The following is a 20,554-nucleotide window of genomic DNA, read 5'->3' as shown; positions in this document are numbered from 1 at the left end:
AGATATTTTAAGTTCGTAATATGGAAATTTCAATAATTAACTACATAAACTATCAATAAACCTTTAGAATCTTGCATAAGAATACTTCTTATGTGCACATAACAAAAACTAATTACAAATTACAAGTAATTATCTTTTGTATGAAAAAGTGGCTGCAGGACAGGACCAGACGATGTATCAGTTGGTTCTGCGTCATCTGTAAAAATTAAAGAAATAAATAAATATACTAAATAAATAAAATACATTTTCATTTTACATACACTATACAAAATAATAAATGGAAAAACTAAAAATACATCAGTGCATGTAGGAGAATCAAGCAAGAGGCAAGATGAATAGACCCAAAAAAATTACATCTTCTCACTTCATTCATAAAATACTAGAGTTTGCAACACTGTTTATATTGTCGACAATAATTATTACGAATATAACCTACCTTCCAAATCTTCAAATTCATCTGCATCATCAAAATCGTCGCTAACTTCAAACTCTGAGGCGGAATCCTCTATGCAGTCTGGATCAAACGACGCCATTCTAAACAATGCACAGTACATCAACACGACAACAAACAGTCACAGGTACGAGATAAAAATAGCACATGAGTCACCTAGCGGTCGGAATTTCAACAGAGGGGCTTGAATGAACACGCGCATGAGACGAAGTGCGAGCATAGCCCGTCGTTCAATTGGCAAAGCGATTGCATACCGCACGACGGGCTATGCCCGTCGTTCGTCCACATTGACTTTACGTGCACTGCGGGCTATGCCCGTCGTGAGACCCCAATGTGTTAAAGCAATAATTTACAACATTTTCTTAAAAAAAAAAACACATTTTGACTGGGTTTTTCTGAAAAAAACCTGCATGGGGAAAACTGGGCTGGGTCCACCCAAGCCAACTCAGCCTCTATCTATGGGTAGTGATGCTAAGTAATCAGTAAATATTGCTTTGATTATTGAATCAAACAGATAAATGGATATGTCAAACACAATGACTTGCAACACAAATATATCAATGTACAGGTCTTTTCATCTGCCAAATTACAGGTTACTTTTCATGAAAACTAGCCTAATATTAATAAAAAATAAGTTCATCAAATCAATACAAACTCAATCAAAAGTAGGGAAATGAATCCTGTGTAGAGAGGGAAAGACAAACTGAACTATGCAACGTGGCAAGAACTTTTACACCATTTGTACACACATGTATTCTTGTACAAATTAAAATTAACTATACCTAGGGGCATGCATATTTCGTTTTTGACGAAAAAATGAAATTTGAAAAAACACATTGTAGTGTTAATTTTTCATGTTTTTGAAAGGTGTGAGGTGCATTTTGTGACCATGTTTTGTCACGAAATAATGCGAAATGAACTGCAAAAAGTGAAATTAACTCTTAAACACGAAATTCAGGGTTTATTCACCGACGCGACACCTTCAGAGGTCTGAATTATCCTTTGAGTTATGCAATTCCCGGAAAATTGACTAAAACTGCTGTTAATATTGGAGAAGCAAAAATGGACTCCTTTACACAGAAATAAACTTAATACTCTGATAACTACATAAATGTACTATTAGAAGTGAAATGTTAATTCTGTGGAATAAGTGTAGTTTTTAAATAAAATTTAGGATTATATTCACAATTTTAAAACCAAAATGTCTTTTTATATATCACTTTTCACCCAATTTTTCACTGCTATAACACCGATATTTTATTTTATTTACCGCTTTTGAACCTGAAATTGACTCAGTTTTTGTACAGAAATTTTGCTTTTTATTTACCAAAAATATGTGCCTCTAACTATACCATATAAAGCATTGACTGAATCTTACATGAGGAACATGGTGTTATGTAGTATACAGTAGAACCTCTATTTTACATTCTTGGATTTTACAGTTTTTCACTATACATTTCAGTTTTGATCCAAATGAGCAAAATTGTGATTTGTCGCAATGTCCTCAAAAAATACATAATGATGGTTCCACTGAATACTAAATGTTTTTATCAGCCACATTGATACAATGCAATAAGTAGTTATTTATTAACAATAAATCTATATTTCAGGTAACATGCCAACAACCCCACCTGGCCAAGCAGGAGCAGGAGAACTTAATTGCCCAGATGATTATATTGTCATCAACGGCATCCGTCTCTGTGGAGAAAAGTTAAATGATGGGAGCACTGATCAAGACTTTACAAATAACGCTCCCGTTACAGGTTAGGTATATTTGAACTAGCAACCCCAACCCCTAAATTCCCATCGAAAATTTTTACATGAATATTTTGATATTTTGCATGGAAATTTAAATTTACAAGTCATTAAATTTTTTTCCTCACAGTCCCTAAAATAAATGGATAGATTACTGATTACAAACACTATTTATTTGGATTTGTATCCATGGTTAACAGATGTTAGAAATCCATATTTGCTACAAGAACCATATTTAATATTCCCAAGCTTTGACAAAATCTTTCATGAAATTCATGTACTGTCTTGATTAATTTCTTTAATAAATTTTATGTTCATTTGATTTCTTCATACCAGATTATGGCAATTATGATATCATTCTTTTGTGTTCTTTATTAAAATAAACATTGCATTTTCCTTTCAGAATTCACTAGTGGACCATTTGTTGTGCCAGTGAGAACTAACGCAGCATCAGTTGGACGAGGATTCAAATTGTACTATCAGCAAAACCCATGCATGAGTTAGATCTTGGAGACACAAGGGTTTTCATTCTCATAGGACAATTTTGAGGTGAATAATTGCCGTTTCGAATTGAGATTAAAGGAGCTAGCTTTCAGACTGAGGTGACATGTGACAAGCGACACCTGTTGCTTGGAAATGAACCTTCAGAAATACATGCAACTTTCCATACTGGAGTGACATGACAAACTGCACATGTTGCTTGTTGTGTGTCGATTATGTGTCACTCCTACTGAGCCGTTTTCACCTTGGACTGCTGGTCACCCATGCAGAGTGAAAGCTTTTTATTTTATGGACTGCAGGGGTAGGTGTAAATTCTGTTTTGTACAGATTGTGGTTGTGTTGCTTGTCACTTTAGTGTGAAACTCCCATGTTGGATGTTACTTGTTGCCTTTTACCTTGGTCTGGAATCTCCTTGAGAAGCAATGTTGAACTGATCATACAGCAAACATGGGGAAAAAAACCAGCGATTTATTTATGTGCAACGTAAAATTTGTACGCATGAGACAGAAACCATATACATGTGCATGGACTTGTTGAAACATGCACCTGGAAAGGAAAATTCAGGAGATAATGAAAAGAGCACAACATAAATAAAAGTAACAATGTTAAAATCAATAGTGTCATGTGTAATAATACTTTCACAATGAAATTACAAAATTTGAATTACTTGCCATAATTTTAAGAATTTGTTATTACTCGATCAAAGCTTGTCTAAAATACTGTAATGTTATTAAAGTTTCCTAATTTTGTAAAAAAAAAGTGAATTGTTAAATTTAGTAGTCGTGAATAAAGCAGCATATTTCTTATTAAAATAAATGAAAAGAAGACATGCTATTATTGATAGTTCATAAAACACTATATATTCAGCCCTCATGTTTTCCATCACAAACTTGAATAAAATATGCAAGTACTTGAGCAATTGTTCCTATAACTTTCTTCAAAAGTGGGAAAAGTTGTTCAAGTGGTTACATCATCACTTGACAGGAAAAAAACATTTAGAGCTCAAATGCAAGCCTATGTGTGCAACTTGCAAGAGCTACCACCTGCATTATCCAAAGTTTAACTGCATGACACTCTTTTCCTTAGTTCTAACAACATGAAAATTAGCGAAAACTTCATTATCTCACAACAAAAGTGAATAACAGTTTAATTTCTTCTCTAAAGTAATCATTATTTTCTCTATCAGTGAAAAGAACAATGCATATAATCAATGAGTGTGTGAAAAAGTTTTATGCTGTAGCAAGTAGGATGGCCAGCAATTTTTAACCTTACAACCATGGGGAGATTTGAGCCAAATAAAAAAAAAAAAAAAAAAAAAAAGGTAAAGTGCTCCCCTGTGCATAGCACCACGCCATGAAGGCGTATAGGGGGGGTGATGTGATCAGCATCATGCCCCTGACCACCTTTACCCCCCAGGGTTTCCCCCAAGTACCCATGTTATTCGACGCTGGGTGGGCGCCGGGGCCGCTTCCAACGTTAGAAAAGTTCCCGGATTTGAACCGACCGGGGATCGAACCCGGGACCTTTAGCATGGTAGTCAGACACGTTACCGACTGAGCCACCGCGGCCACTTAAGGATCAAATACACGGAATGCTTATTTTTGGACAGACAATAAAATCTCACTTGTCTAAGGACTGGTCCTCCAGATGTGGGATGAGAGTTAAGGTTAGATGTGGACGGTGGTTTGCAGGTAGTATAGTGGAACCACAAACACCAGATGGAGGGGAAGATGCACAAAGGCTCCTTACCGAAGGTTCTGGTGTTTCTGGTCCCTGTATAGTGTACCTAGTCCTAACACAAATGCAGAAACAAACCACCAAGGAGACCCATCTGAAATTCAGATGTAACCAAACCTCCTCTGGCAAGCTGACTGCTCTCTTACAGTCACACCATTATGCAAATCCATTAAAATAAAAATTGAAATGGAACCAAAAAGAACCAGGAGTGTCTGTTGTCTTTGGCACAGATGTGCTCCACAAGTTAGTGAATAGTAACATACATACATTAGAAGTATAATTTGATTTTTCTCATGTTATATCTTAATTTCCTTGGTTTTGCTAAAAAAAACTATGATGCAAAATTTTCCTCACTTATAGAGCTGAGCCGATGCTGAGGTATCCGTATCGGATGTGGTTGAAGCGTAATATGAAGTCACAAGTTACATACTGTACTTGCCAGCATATAATACCCTATTTTTCTTTAAAAATGGATCTGAAAAACAGGGTGCATCTTATACACCAAACTCACTTTCTGATTACATTCATTTCTGGAAATATTCTCTATTCTCAGACGATTTCTTTCTTGCTTCCTTGCAGTGTTTGAGAGCATTCCAGTCAAGTAGAGTTTATACACATGTATGAGGACTCTGATTCTCATTTAGAAAAGCTTTAATTCTGGAGGCGAATGTCAGTATATTGACAGCCTGTCCATAGTGCAATACACGCACTGGTATAAATTTAGGCTACCCATCCTCTAAAGGTTAAGATGTTGCACTACTACAGTTACATGTCGTATGCTACTTCTAAACACTGAAAATATGGTAAAAGGACTGTAGTCTATATTGGTTTCTGTTGTTTTGCCACATACATATTTATATATTTTAAAAAAGTTATATTTATTACTGATAAGATATTAATACACTCATACATAGTACTAATATGGTAATCCATTACAAACAAACATCCCCAGTTCTTTTTTCACCCAGGGAATTAAATAAAAATACCACAAAACTCACACATTTCACATGTCATTATGAAAATTATAAACACTGCTATCTGGTAATTTGTTTGAATATACCACAAATAAACCTTACAGATAATTAGACAAAAATTGCACAAAATTAGAGAGTGTACAATGTAAGGTACAAAGTAGACAATGACTAACTTTTATAGTAACTCTTCTGCATACATTTAAAAAACATACATTTTGTAGGTACACCAGTACCATCACTACATATGTACACGAACATCAAGATCTGTAGTTATGATTACATTACACAGTGTTCCAAAATAATCCTAAAATATAAGAATAATTGTTGATATTTCACAAATTTCAAACCGCTGAAATTCAGTCAATATTCCTCTAAATATAGACATATTCACTTATGCTTCATGTAAAAAGAAAATACCACTTGTTAGTTATATATATATCCCCTTTCCATCAAAATAAAATTGTTGATACACAGAGATGTAGCTTTAATTCAAGTGGAGAGAAGTAAGGCATTTTGAAAACAGGAATGCTGTAATATTACAACATCCTACAGTACACACAAATACTCTTATACCATGTCATGTTCATGTTTATATCTTGTACATTCAATGATTGCAAGTTCTTATGTTGTCAGTCAGTCTTCCAGAAAGAGCATATCAAATTATTTGTTACGGTGTACTTACTCTCATATATCAATATACTGGTATTCAACTCACATTCACACTACAGAATACTGTTATTTATTGTTACTTACACTATAGGAATATTACAGTGGATATTTGAGATTCATAGATTTTTCTTGAGATTCCATAATTAAAAAGGCAACTATAAAAGACTGACTAGAAAATACATGCATTTTCCAAAATAGATCTATTCAGTTTTATGCACACAACATCAAAACTACGTGTCAAGTAAATGCAAAGTCACGGAACAAAAAAAAAAAAAAAAGAGTTGAGATGGGGAAGTTTATTTGATACTTCACTGGTAGAGTTGTCAATAATTTTACCTATCTGGTATTTCTATAAATACACAGTCCGAATTGTATTCACAGTTCCATCAATTGTTATTGTTTTTTACGAATACAAATGTTTCTAAGTCCACTTTATGCACAGAAAGGCTAATCGGAACTGGGCCAACAGTTTAAAGTGGGATCTGAACCACTGTGTGCTTCCACCGGGTATATGAAAGTTATAATTCACATTGACAGTTTACGTCAGATCAGTAGAATACCAGGTATCGGTAAATTCATATCAATATTTTATCAGTATCGGTAAACAGTCCATCCCTATATATATAAAAAAAAGTATCCCTTCTACAAATAAAGGAATGTACACACAGATTAGAATTTTTTACAAACTCGTTACTAGCAAACCAAATAGTTCTGATGCAATGAGTCTATTTGTCTTTCACCGTTCAAACTGTGAGACAAAAACAACACAATCAATAATAATTAGTCACGTAATACAAATTACACCAAAAACATGTTTAAACATAAACATTACAATGTCCTAAAGGCTATGGAAAAACATCAAGTGTCATGTACACCAATTTCTTGGAACTGTCTATTATAAGCGTCATTAATTGATCCAGTAGTTAACAAATATCACATTTCTTATTCATTTCGACAAATAACCTACCCAAAGACATGCCGCCTGTTTCATTTTGACAAATGTTAAATCCCCGAAGAGTTCAGCTTTAGTTCGAGTTGTGAAGTCTCTACAATAATACTGATTAATTTAAAACGGTTTGGTACAAGATCTCTTGAGAGACTAACGGGTTACATTACAATGCAAATAGCTTACCAGCGTCGGAACGTTCCATAACGTAAGTACCATTGACAACCTGACATGACATTTCTACTCCCACATTTTGAACAATGAGCATTTGTACTCTCCAAACAAGCAATGACATACTGGGAGCTCTTAAAGGCATTTCATGAAGACAGGTTCGACGCCTGCCAATACACTGATATACTTGATACTGACTTACTTCTAACTCATGACAGCGATACACAATTCGACAGCTCATTCGCCGGTCGTGTCCGGAAGGGAGCGCTCAAAGAGACAGAGAGCTCGGTGAACAAATTCATATTGCTCCCCAGTCTGGATCATTCCTCCCCTGGAAATCAGAATTTTAAATTAACTCTTTTATCTAAACAGATCAGAAAGCTAATGCATAGTTTTTGCTGCATGCCAACAGAATTCATGAGTTTTCTATTTACACTTTTGAGTTTATATGGACTTACAGTTTGGAGCTCTCTACCAAAAGTTCGCAACATTTTAAAAACCACAAGTTTTCTCTTTCACGACACACTGATGTTGCGTGTTCAAATATTACTAGGGCCACATACTTATGGTGAATAAAAGATCAATATTTCGGTACAAAAATTGGGCACATTTTTGGATCGAAAGTGACTTACTAAATGACATTTCAGTGTTAAAATGGTGACTATAACCTTAAATTTCATATAAAAACTACACTTTTTACACAAAATAAACATTTCTCTACTAATAGCACATTTTGTGTAGTTATCAGAGTATTAAGTTTATTCCTATGTAAAGGAGTCCAATTTTTGCTTCTCAAATATTTACATCAGAATAAATCAATTTTTGGTGAATTGCATAACTCGCAGGATAATTCACACTTCAGAAAGTGTCATGTCCGTTAATATACTTTAATTTTAATGTTTAAGAGTTTCTTTCACATTCTGTAGTTCATGTCATGACAAAATATGGTAGGAAAATGCAACTCTCACCTTTCAGAAACATGAAAAATGAACATTACAGCATATTTCATATTTTGTGCTTCCATCAAAAAGAAATATGCATGTTCCTCCACACTACGTACTAGACACGTGGGTTCAAGTACAGGTCAAACCTGCATTCTTCTGGTAGCACTTCGACATCAAGACAAATTATCCACTGTGGACATTCTTAGTGCTCTTATGTTGCTTTCCTGCCTCAATATGATGATGAGAATGAATGATGATTATTAAGTTGAACCACAATGCTGCCAAAAGGTTTTCAATGGAGTGACATGCTGAGAAATATATTAATGTCCTGATAATGTGGTATATCTACAGGAAACCAGTTTGGCTTCACAAGGGCGAGCTTCACACTGGCATGATTATCTTGCAGGCCAGGTCCTGAAGCACAGATCACAATTACTGTAATAGTCCTGAGGGTTGAGGTCAGGAGTACCAGATGGCCAATCAGAAGGGTAAATGTAGTCTGGCACATTCATCTCACTTTTTCTGGGTTGATTGAGCCTTGTGAGCTGGTTTCGAATCCTGCTGAAAGCTAAAGCACTGACCAAGACCGAGATTAATACTAAGATCCTTGAGTACTGTCTTGACTGGTGCCCTCTGGCTGATGTTTTTATCACTTTTTCACAGAAATGGAGCTCAGTGGTGTCATCGCAATTCACCCCCACTACATCTTGATGGAGGCACGATGATGGCCTTCAATTGGGCCTTGAGTGCTTGTCATGAAATTGCAGTATGCACGCAGTCATTTTGCGAGTTGAAAGTCTCCTGGACAGTATAAATATTTTCATCTGTGAACAGAGTTCTTTGGCAATCACGCTGCACAAAATGCTCCAGTAGGTGCTACCTTTTACTGCCCCCTGATGCTTCAACTCTGTTGTGAGGAAGTGACCAATACACTGTTCATAAGCTTTCAGTTCCAGGTCTGCATACATGGTTGGTTGATAGCATTTTGTAGGTTAGTCGCGTGTTACTCACAAACCCAGAATATAAAAAAGGAAAGTTAAAAATTGTACTTACGTATGTGAGTATATGTTCCTACCGTAGAACGACGTTTCAGAGATAGACTATCTCCTTCTTCAGGTTCATATAAAAAAAAAAAAACTAGGTACTTGGCATAGTACTGCATCAAAAATGTAATATGAGGATTATGGTTAAGGGTTGGTTAGGATACATTTAAAAAATATTATGTTTTGGACTATATTATGACAAAGCCTGGAAAATTGAACCCAATATCGGTTTCCACGTCACTCCGGAAGTTATGCAAGCTGCACGGGAGGAACGTGAATTTACGTTGGATTTGTGACGTAATAAGGGGAAAGGAGAAAATTAAGGGGAGGGGAAACATTCGTGGAGAATTGACCTTCATGCGGTTTGGGATGCACAGTTGGGTAGGAATGGCTAAACCTGCAAGTAGCATAGTGATTCATGCAGGTTTTTTAGATTTTTAACTTTTTTACCTGTGAATAGGTCTATTGTACAAGTCTTTTTAGGGAACGACATGCTTTTTACGTACTTCTAATAGCCAAAACATAATATTTTTTAAATGTATCCTAACAGACCCTTAACCATAATCCTCATATTACAATTTTGACGCAGTACTATGCCAGGTACCTAGTTTTTTTATATGAACCTGAAGAAGGAGATAGTCTATCTCTGAAACGTCGTTCTACGGTAGGAACATATACTCACATACGTAAGTACAATTTTTAACTTTCCTTTTTTATAATATGGTTGATTGATTGAATAGTTTATTTAACTTCACTTTTCTGCCACTTTTGACTAATCACGAAGATGAGGATGGTTTATATGATTAAATTGATGAAGGGAGACTCACAAAGAACACCCAGGTCGGGATTCAAACCTAGAACCCTTGGTGTCATAGCATGCTGTGCTAACCACTCTGTCACAGAGGCCACTTACATACATAACTAAATTAGTGCTCTAGGTTCGAACCCTGACAGGAGCTTGAAAATGTTAGTGTTGACCCAGAATCATGAGGACAATTAGGGAGTAACTTGAAACCAAACGTGCAAGAAAGCAGCGATCACGTGCCTAATGACCAATGAAAAGCTGCTTAGCAAATCTTGGGAGTTCTAAGCAATGTTGTACCGCAGAGTTTAGTTTTATACTTAACATATGTATGTATGTATCTCAAGCCTCAGCATAAAAATTTAAACTATGCAGATTAAAAATTAGAAGAAAAAATAGCTTACCTGTCATATCTCATTGCACACACAATGCCCAGTATATCAACATTATTCTCCTCCAGCAACTGTGACATACCAATGGAAACCGCTATGAAGCAGCCTGTCCGCCCGATCCCTGCACTGCAATGGACAACCACTGGTCCCTTTGGCTCTCCATTGTTGTCCCGGCGCATGGCTTCCACCTCTGAGGCCAGGGAAACCAAGGACTTTGCACTGGTTGGTGTTTTGTGGTCCGGCCAAGCTGTGTACCAGTAGTGTAGGACCTGATGATATTCTTCTCCACGCTGAAAGAAACAAGTTAAACATCTCAATATAAGCAACACGTCTGGATCCCCTTACTGCAGCAGGCTGACACCTAGAAACAAAAGACAATGCAAAGGACAAGCAAGCAACAACAGTGCAGATATCAAAAAACTAAAAACAGATGCTCGCCAAGCAACACTACAAGTTAACAAGGAGATGGTGAAAGTGTCCACAGAAATTAACAGAATCTTCATAAAAACTAGTTTCGCAGATAAGTCAGTACTTCATCTGCATAAAACATTTGCTTCCATGTGACAATAAAACATTCCACAATGCGTTCCTAAATTTTATATTTCCTGCTGTCATACCCAGCTCTCTATCTTGTTTTGCTTTTGTGCCTCAGTCAATGCATCTGTTATAATCTGCAATTTGTGCTTTTACTTGATGGCTAAATGAAGAACTCACCTTTCAGAAACTTCCCTCTCTCAAAGTGACACCACAACAGAAGCAAGTACAGTGTGTGTTTCAAATACACCACCGTGAAGTGAGGTGGTTCTGCAGAAACATCAGGGCATGCAACCGTGCAGAAATCAAAACTCCAAAGCCAGTAAGAGGGGTTGGGTGGGTAACAGCCCCAACTTACAATTAAAAAAATCATAAAAATGGGGAGTTTGTTTCACATATTCGATAATGTAATGCACCCAGGAACATGAAATGACTTTCATTCGGTTGAAAGAGGACCATTCTTTGAAAATAAGGCTAAATTTCAGTCCCCTCCTAAAATAGTGGGCGAAGAGGGGGCAAACTCACCATTTTTATGATTTTCTCATTGAAAGTTGGAGGCTGCGGCCCACCCAACCCCTCTTATTGGCTTTGGCTGCTTGATTTCTGCACGGTTGCATGCCCTGATGTTTTAGCTGCAAAACAAAAGTTACCCGAAGTAGATTGGTCAAATAGTCTAAGAGTTATAACAATTTTTGTAATTAGCTTGGGCCAGATCCAGGAAATATGGAGGCTGCGGAAGGATAGGAGTGTTGTGCTTTGTGAGATAGTCATTCACCATTAGCAACTGCCATGGTGGAGGAGTCAGTTCTTGCTCTGCCACAAATAAGGCCCTTTCCGACATACTGCATTTCGAATATGACGAAGAATAGCCACATACATATCCCGGTTTAACCTTCAGGAATGAATTCGAAATGCACCAATTCCTGGATATTGAAGAAAACTTCCAACATAACCTTTTCCTTGGCTCTGTCTGCACAAAATCTTTTTGTCGGGGTGAGGAGGATGATTTCCATGTTGATGACTGTCCTTTGGATTGTGGATCGTACAGGAAACACCATGTCCGGTCACCTGTATTCACTGTACAAAAGATCTGGATCCTGGTCCACCCTGTCAATCAATTCTCCACTGACAAGTGCACGCTCCTCCGGTTGCTTATCGGTTAACTTATTTAGAACAACGTGCTCACACACATGCTGCATCTGCAAATCATTCATCAGGATAGCATGAACCGATGTTCGCTCTGCTCTTGAAGAGTCATCTTCTTACCACCTCAACGAACTACGATATCAGCACCAGATAGTCTTCGCCGTAACGTGTTTAATTTGAGAGCTGCACGAACGAAATGACTGCTACACACATCATACCACACCAACTATCGCTCTGCGCAGCCGCAGGCCAGTCATTGCAGATACAACACCGTGGTGGCCAAAGTTCGCTTTATTTTTGATTGTACTGGTATGTGTATTACTTCAAAATATCAAGCATATGAAATAAATTTCAGCCACTGAAGAAACAAAATTTCTTGTTAATATTAAATGCAAGTGTATTATAATTCCAGTTATTTTTGTTCACACGCAATAACAATCTATATTCAACTTAATTTGCAAACACACTTATATTCTAACAAGACTGTATGGTCTCACATAATGATAATAGTAATATACATCTAATGAAGGAAATATTGGAGCTATGCTGGGGTAGAACCAACACAGACTCCAATGTATCGCCTGATTCCAGTTGTATTGGTTGGAGTTTTATCACAAATATAGGTAGATACTTTTCCTGAGTCCACATATTGTGCAGTCTGTAAAGTTTGGCAATATTGTGTGGAAAAAAAATGTATTTTGAAATTAAATGACAGCTATTTTTAATATTCCAATTCCTGCACATGAGAATTAGAATATTTACAGTAAAACTCTGGTATACTGAAATGTATAGTTGGAATGGAATGTTTATATATTTACATTTATAAATGAAAATATCCTACACAACTTTCAATTGTTGTTTCAGTATCGGTGGGAATTGGTTCAAAGAGGCATCAGATCAGCCTTGCAGTTATACAATATAACTTTATAATGTTAAAGCAGAAGTATTCTATGTAAGATCTCAAAAAAACTTACCTGAACAAATAACTCTCGGATGATATGTCCATTACGTGGTATAACTTTCTTAACAGTTACTACTATGTCTCCATACGTGGCCTCTTCTTCTGGAACATATGGCTCACATTTCACTCTGCCCTTTTCCTTGAGCTTTGTTATCATCACCACGATAGGAGCCCGCTGGCAGAAGATCATTTCCCAAAAGTCATTCACAGTGTGAGGTAACGGGCCTTGTGCTGCAATGTAAGCTCTTTCCTCTCCATCATATCCCTGCAGATACAACACAGCAATATCTTAATTTATTTTCTTTATTAACAAGAAAACATACTTTTTTTTCCCTTCAAATCCTTCTTTAACTACTATGATCCTGTTCCATTGACATACAAGGCAGTGCATATTGTATCTATCAGTATCAGTTTGCAACCATGACAGAATACAGAAGTCTGCCATGGAACGCTGGCCAGTTCAGACACGAATCGTGGCAGTGGAGGCATTAATCCGAATGGGTTCCAATCAGGAGATGCAGCAGGCACAGCACAGCATCAGGATGCCAGAGAATATGCCTTCTCCAACTTGGAGACTTCTGTTTCTGCATGCTGCCATTGGCTTTCTATTGTCTAACCTGCCACATCATGTTGTGACACCCTTGCACAGGTTAATGGCGACCTTTATTGGACCATCGTCGGAGGGTCTGCTCTCTCTCCTGAATGGAACCTGTTCGGATGAACATGTCCACTGCCACAATTCGTGCCTGAACATGTGAAAATTATTTGCATTTTGTGGCCATCTCTACTTGTAGGTAGCACATTACAAGGAAATTAAATGTTTTCAAAATTGTGCTTCTTAAAGATAGTGTTGCAATATCCATGACTGATTTACAACAACTAGTAAAATAATATATAAATATTAACAACTACATCATCAATACTTACCCTAACAAAATTTGCATTTATGTATCCTGTTAATGGGTCATTATTCTTCTCCGGAAGATGAACTCTTGTTCTTTCATTTGGAAGAATAGTGCGGTAACGATTCTTTGTCCCACTGCCAGCAATCTCAGACCGTTCAGGATGATTTGATGGAATATCCCAGAATTCTGTGTGGAGGATCTTGACATCTTTCAGACATGAACGTAACTGGCGTCTACTTAGCTTGTTGCCTGCTGACAATAAATATTCTTCGGCGGTGCTGGGAAAAGATAAAAAATATCCTTGGCCATACATTTACCACAAATGATACAATATTCACACATGTAGGGGCAAATTTTCTGTTAACGTAAATTTTTTAATGCAAATATTTTCATAGAACTAAGCATTTTTCTTACTTTTCAATTATGTTGTGTGTGCAAATAGTGGGAATGCTTGAGTGTTATGATTTAATAACAAACAAAAAGAGAGACATGAACTATGAATATATATTTTTATTATTATAAAATATCACCCTAATTTACAGTTGCTTTGACTCTGCATGTTTTTGAGTAACTTAATTTTTATTGGATAATGAAGATACTAAACATACATTTAAAAATTTTCATTTTTGTCACAGATACTATTTACTAGAAAAACTAACACACCATTCCATGAACCAAGTGCCATATTTAATTATAAACATTAAAGGATGATAATTTCTACAATGGGTGTCCATTAGTAGTGCTTTCTGCACTTTGTCAACCAATGTTGTAATAATGTATACTCTTATTCAGGAATTAGAATATGTATGTCTGCTAACTGAAATGATGATAAATTTTAAAAAAAAAATATTTGAAGTTGGAATTTTCTCTCGAGTGCTCTTATCCTTTATAAATAATGAAATATTTGATGCTCTCTCTTACCATTCACGGGTTGGTGTTGACACACACAAATTCTCCTGACTAGGATGCAGATCTATGGTGAGACTTGCATTGGAACCTCTTCTTTCAAGAAGACCTTTGGCTTTAATTCGAATTGGTTCGGGCCTTTTCTCAATCGACTCATTCAGCACTTCTGGAATTCCCTTTGGTTGCACGGTGTCACATTTTTCTACAGGTGGCTTCACAATTGGATGGAAGATCCATTGCTCTGAGAAGCGCTTTTCCTTTGGCAGAACGTGATTTTTAACCCACAAAATTACCTAGAATTAACAAATATGCATGAACTACTAACAAAATAGAACTTGCCTGGAAATACATTCAATGGTTTGATAAAGTGATATTTGCTACCCATCAAGAATACCGTATTTCCATGTAAGTCTCCTGGACTGCCTAAAGTGGGTTTAAACTTGTTTATATAGAGCCATATTCCATGCATATTAATAATAATTTTTATTGTAGAAACACATGAGAACATCACATGTATTACAATCGTCAGAAATATAACCTAGCCTTATACTAATAAAGTATATATAAATCTTACAAACAAACATCCCAACAGCATCTTAGAAACGTAACACAACTTACATAAATTTAGTAGTTAACATTACTATCTTACAAGCATAACTATTTTACCTAACAAAATTAATTTCAAAGAATTCTTCTGCCTTATATATATAATATCAGTCAATATTTTTTGCAGTTTTCTTTTGAATTTTAAAAAGGGCAGTTGCCTTAAAGACAAAGGGAGAGCATTTTGAAACTTAACCGACATGTAGTAAGAGGTTTTTTGTGTCTTCTTATAATTACATCTAAACAATCCCTATTTCTGGTTTGATAGGTATGTGAACACCCTAACTCCTCATAAATGTGAATGTTTTCTTTTATATAAAGCAGGCATTGGAATACAAAGATAGCAGGAGCTGTCATAATACCTAGTCTAACAAAACTTAAGTCAGTGGCCACGGCTTGGAAGACCACACATTAATCTTACACATCTTTTGCAATTTCAATAACCTTTTTATTGAAGGCTGATGACCCCAAAGTAGGGTACCATAGCTTAAGTGACTGTGTATAATAAACAGTTTTTAGAACATTCATGCTTACACACAATCTTAACCTACGCATTAAATAACCCCATTTGTTAACCAGTCCAAATGATTATCTATTAAAAATTCCAAAAAAGGTGAAAGAATTATTTAATTTATGCAAAACAAATCAAAAAGGTATGCCATACACAGAGGATGTGGTTGATCTCCCCCACCATGGATAGATAATTTGATTTGCTTTGATTTTACTTCACTTTTCTGCCACTTTTGACTAATTGTGAAGATGATGATGACTGTTGATATGATCAAATTTGATGAAGGGACACTCACAAATAACACCCATGATCAGGCCAGGATTAGAACCTGGGACCCATGGCATCATAGCACCACTCAGCCACGGCGGCCAGCTTAGGATAGAGAAATCTGGTTGTAGATCATGTATTGGATGGCTGCGGTGGCTCAGTCGGTAACGCATCTGACTGCCATGCTCAAGGTCCTGGGTTCGATCCCCAGCTGGTTCAAATCCGGGAACTTTTCTAACGATGGAAGCGGCCCTGGTGCCCACCCAGCATCGAATGACATGGGTACCTGGGGGAAACCCTGGGGGGTAAAGGTGGTCAGGGGCGTGATGCTGATCACATCACCCCCACTCATGACCAGATCAAGAAAGTGTGGGGCGTTACCCCCACACCCCCTATACGCCTTCATGGCGTGGTGCTAAGCACAGGGGAGCACTTTACCTTTTTTTTTTTTTAGATCATGTATTGATGCATAGCACTTTCATAATATTATTCTTATGATTACTAATTTAAATTTTAAAAACCAAAAGAAAATTCATTTTGACATGTGGCTTTTCATGGGAAATTACTTTTAACCTCTTTAGACGATCATTTTAGCCATCATGTATTTCTTTTAAAAATGTAAAATCGAAGAAAATTTTATAACATTTTGCTATGTTGGGACCATCATGAATGAATGAATGTATAATGTGGGAAGGTAAAATCAGGGTTCTACTATATCAGTATTGATGGGAATCAGTAAGGGTATCAGCATTCATGTGGAGGGATATCAGCTCAAAGTAGTATTGGCTCAACCCTACTTTACTATTCCAAGATATCTATCTACAACTGAAAAATTGCCAGTGTTCAAGAAAATCAAATTTTGAAGATTCCTTGCATGTCATGAAATCATCAAATAATTTTTCAATTGAGGCAAAGGACACCTTTATTCAAAGCTGCAACTATGAAGGTCACCTCCTGCTCAGTTTGCATCGAATGGCAAAAATTAACTTCAAACCGAAAATTAAATAGCGTTACTTCAAAAATCAAGTACATGTTTACAATTACATACTCATTACGTGATTAATTTTGAACTTGTTAAGTCTTTCAGGGTAGGGAGTCCGGATCTCTCCACTAAATATGTTCTTGGCTTAAGATTATTTAATGAATGTTACTATTAGTTGCTTTCGATATAGGTATTTCAGCATTACTAATTTTTTACATTTATGAAGGAAATTTATGTGAGATTCACAATTTCAAAATCCCTAGTTTGTATACAAACTTACACACATTTATCCTGTGAAACCAAGTTTGTACAGGTTCACAACAAAAACAAAAATTAAACTCAATGATTATGATTACTATCTTGTACTTACCACAAACAATAATCCAATTGTCCCTGCTATGATCAAAAGGAAAATGAGAATTACAAGTTCCCAATCTTTCCATAACTTCTCCTCTATGGCCGTGTATGTAACAGAGGGGTCCTTCGTTCCTCTGGGTGAAGTCGTAACATTGGATTCATTATGGTTGGCCACTTTCACTTCATCTATCAAGCTATCAGAGCTTTCTGATGAAGAGGATCTTTCATTCACCTTGTAAGTGCTTGTTTGGGGAACTAATTCGTCAATGTCTACATATCTTTGAGATGATGGGTTTACAGACATAAGAAGATCTATAGTATGTCTGTAATCTGCATTCAATCTGCTTTCTGGATATAGCAATGCTGCTGGTAGTGCTGGAAAATAAAATGCTAATTTCAATTTAACTAAACATACAAGCATAAAGGAAATAAGGATAAACAACTTTTCTCAACATCATTTTGCTTTTTTAGGCCACGTTCTGATGTTATAAGTAGAGGGATGCACATTTCGTTTTTGACGAAAACACGAATTGTGAAATAACATGCTGCCTGCAATGTTCGTTTTTCATGTTTCTGAAAGGTGAGAGGTGCATTTTCCTACCCTGTTTTGTCACGAAATGAACTGGAAAATGCAAAACAGACTCAAACACAAAATTTAGAGTTTATTTACTGATGCGACGCTCTCTGAAGTTTGAATTATCCTGAGAGTTATGCAATTCACAGAATATTGTTTAATTCTGCTGTAAATATTTCACCAGCAAAAATTGACCCCTTTATACAGGAATAAACTTAATATTCTGGTAACTATATAAAATGTGATATTAGAAGGGATATGTATATTTTGTGTAATAAGTGCAGTTTGTAAATCAAATTTAGGATTATATCCAGCTTTCAAATGAGGTGCAGCACCATTCACTACAAGAAAGAACTTAGGTAAGATTTTACAATACCGGACACAGCTGTAATTTCTATCCTACTTCTTATACTCACAAAATACGTAGTCCCCATGAAGTATCTTGGTACTTGTTTACTATCCTTCGGACACATTTATTTAATAAGTACCTGTAGCATTGTCGAACATCGGGAAGGTGTTTTGTGTGATGTGGGAATGTTTCATAGCTGAAATTCATGTTGTTCGATGAAAATTAATTCTCCGATGGAGAATAGCTAGGCCCACGAACCATTGGTACGTGGATAGGTTAGTTCTGTTAGGTTAGGAAACATAGTTAAAATTTGGTGTCGTGTTAGTATCAGGACCTAGAAATTGGAAATAATTGCGAACCATTGGCGCTAGCCCCACGAACCATTGGCATGTGGTTAGGTTAGTTCTGTTAGGTTAGGAAACATAGTTAAAATTTGGTGTCGTGTTAGTATCAGGATCTAGAAATTGGAAATAATTGCGAACCATTGGCGCTAGCTGCACGAACCATTGGCACATGGTTAGGTTAGTTCGTCTCAGGCAAGCGAAAAGGCCTATCACAAAGACGTACTGGTACTGTGAAAAATTGCAATTAATTTCATCAAAACAACGTTGATACACCTTCAGGAATGTTCCGCGAAGTAGATACGTAAGTATGAATGTCAAAAATTGACGAAACGAAAAAATTAGAGGTGTCCGAAGGATAGTAAATTTTTACCAGTATCTTAGCTTAACATGTGGGGGTGACGTGTTGATATTGTTATTTGAGGTGCAGAAGTTGTATAATAAACTTTTCAATTACCGCAATCGTTCTCTGTATACGAGAATGGAAACCATGTTTGTTGAAATCTTCCGGTAAATAATGAGCAATCGTGCACTGTTGGTTGCGATCACAGGCCACACACACCATTCACGCATAGCCCCAAAAACCATTCACGGTAAGGTTAGGTTAGCTTAGGCAAACATAGATAAAATTTGGGGTTGTAATTTCGTTTCTTAGGTATGGGAAACACAAATCTTCCAGTAAATAATGAGCAATCATGCATTGTCGGTTGCGATCAAAGACCACCTTTTTTTCAAATTTCTACACGTGACCCCCAAATATTAACTGCAGATTCGTGATTAGGAGCCCAAAATCAATAATTATGCGAAACATGAACGAAATCGGGGAATGGTCCGGTATTGTAAAATTGCTCCAGAACTTATTCTGAATAGCTATCTTGTATGTTAAACTAGTCATATCATTAATTTGGTATCATCCCACATTAACAAAACTTCAACATGTGAAATGATGGTCCAATTCAGTGTTGTAAATATTGCTGTGCATTAAAGTTAACAAGCTCATCTTGATGGAAACCAACTATTAGGTGCTATTAGGTCGGAGATCCAGAGAACAGAGTTTGTTAAACAATAATCTTTTTCTCGAGTAGAAAATGTTCGTTCATGGTGACAGTGAAATTTAGCTTTCCTATTGCACAGGTAAAACGAAAATTTTTCATACATAATGTGTCCTCAATAAGGAAAACGAACCTACTTGCAATTCCACACTTCCACTAAAAATGAGAACCAAGTCAGCCCCTCGTTTATTATCGCATCAGAAAATTACTAGTTCAGAACTTATATTTTAAACATGAGTCTATGACGTATTCAATTATTTATATATAAATTATGTTTATCAAACGTGAATATTTTTCAACCTTGGTCATTTAAAATTCACAAAAAATTCAAAATTCATGCAAGTAAATCTATAGACTACTTCCGGCAACATGAAATATCAACTTATAACCGATAGTAAAACACGCAGAATAAAAATTGTAGGCGTTGTAAGCATACCTGGAGTTGTTTTAATAATCAAGGATAAAGTTATGAAAATGACTCGCCAAGAGAGGTCAGATTGAATTATAAAATATTTTCTCTTCGATCTATCACCAGCCGCCATGTTTGACCTACTAACCTACGTCCGGTCGGTACTGCTCAGGCTGCTGTATATACAGCGCTGTTTATGATTGTTAAGATACAGCACTGCAAAAGTGTTTCGTTTCGGTTACTGCCGCCTTGCCGCACGACATTTGTGTCGC

At 36.4% G+C, this 20,554-nt stretch overlaps 2 protein-coding genes across 3 annotated transcripts in view; one reads left to right on the top strand and one right to left on the bottom strand.

Moving 5' to 3' along the window:
* Positions 1-3,485, top strand: part of LOC145987229 (uncharacterized) — a 51,099-nt gene extending 47,614 nt beyond the window's left edge. The window contains exons 7-8 of the mRNA XM_083121747.1: positions 2,062-2,214; positions 2,610-3,485. Coding sequence (XP_082977873.1) covers positions 2,062-2,214; positions 2,610-2,710 — 254 coding nt within the window. The 3' untranslated portion in view covers positions 2,711-3,485. The remainder of the gene's footprint in view (positions 1-2,061; positions 2,215-2,609) is intronic.
* A 1,852-nt stretch (positions 3,486-5,337) lies between these two features.
* LOC145986624 (tyrosine-protein phosphatase non-receptor type 5-like) lies at positions 5,338-20,425 on the bottom strand. Of its 2 annotated transcripts, none has more exons than XM_083120855.1 (7): positions 20,310-20,425; positions 17,571-17,932; positions 14,853-15,130; positions 13,954-14,209; positions 13,040-13,291; positions 10,398-10,675; positions 5,338-7,535 (listed from the first exon to the last, which is right to left on the bottom strand). In XM_083120855.1, exons 1-7 carry the CDS (start codon positions 20,413-20,415, stop codon positions 7,442-7,444), a joined length of 1,626 nt encoding a protein of 541 aa, XP_082976981.1. In that variant the 5' UTR covers positions 20,416-20,425; the 3' UTR covers positions 5,338-7,441. The 2 variants fall into 2 exon arrangements, with proteins under 2 accessions (XP_082976981.1, XP_082976982.1); XM_083120856.1 differs by lacking the exon at positions 20,310-20,425 and adding an exon at positions 20,011-20,083.
* Positions 20,426-20,554: the final 129 nt, after the last annotated feature.

The sequence above is a fragment of the Lepisma saccharinum genome, chromosome 4 (genome assembly GCF_977018435.1).
Source record: "Lepisma saccharinum chromosome 4, izLepSacc3.1, whole genome shotgun sequence".
NCBI lineage: Eukaryota > Metazoa > Arthropoda > Insecta > Zygentoma > Lepismatidae > Lepisma > Lepisma saccharinum.
This window is presented reverse-complemented; position numbering and strand designations above follow the sequence as displayed.

Bases quoted from the DNA above. Each gene is read 5' to 3' on its own strand.
- LOC145986624 (XM_083120855.1), bottom strand. From the start codon at position 20,415: ATGGCGGCTGGTGATAGATCGAAGAGAAAATATTTTATAATTCAATCT. The intron at 17,933-20,309 runs GTATGCTTACAA...TTTATTTTCCAG, and splicing joins GATTATTAAAACAACTCCAG to CACTACCAGCAGCATTGCTA. The intron at 14,210-14,852 runs GTAAGAGAGAGC...ATCTTTTCCCAG, and splicing joins TCAACACCAACCCGTGAATG to CACCGCCGAAGAATATTTAT.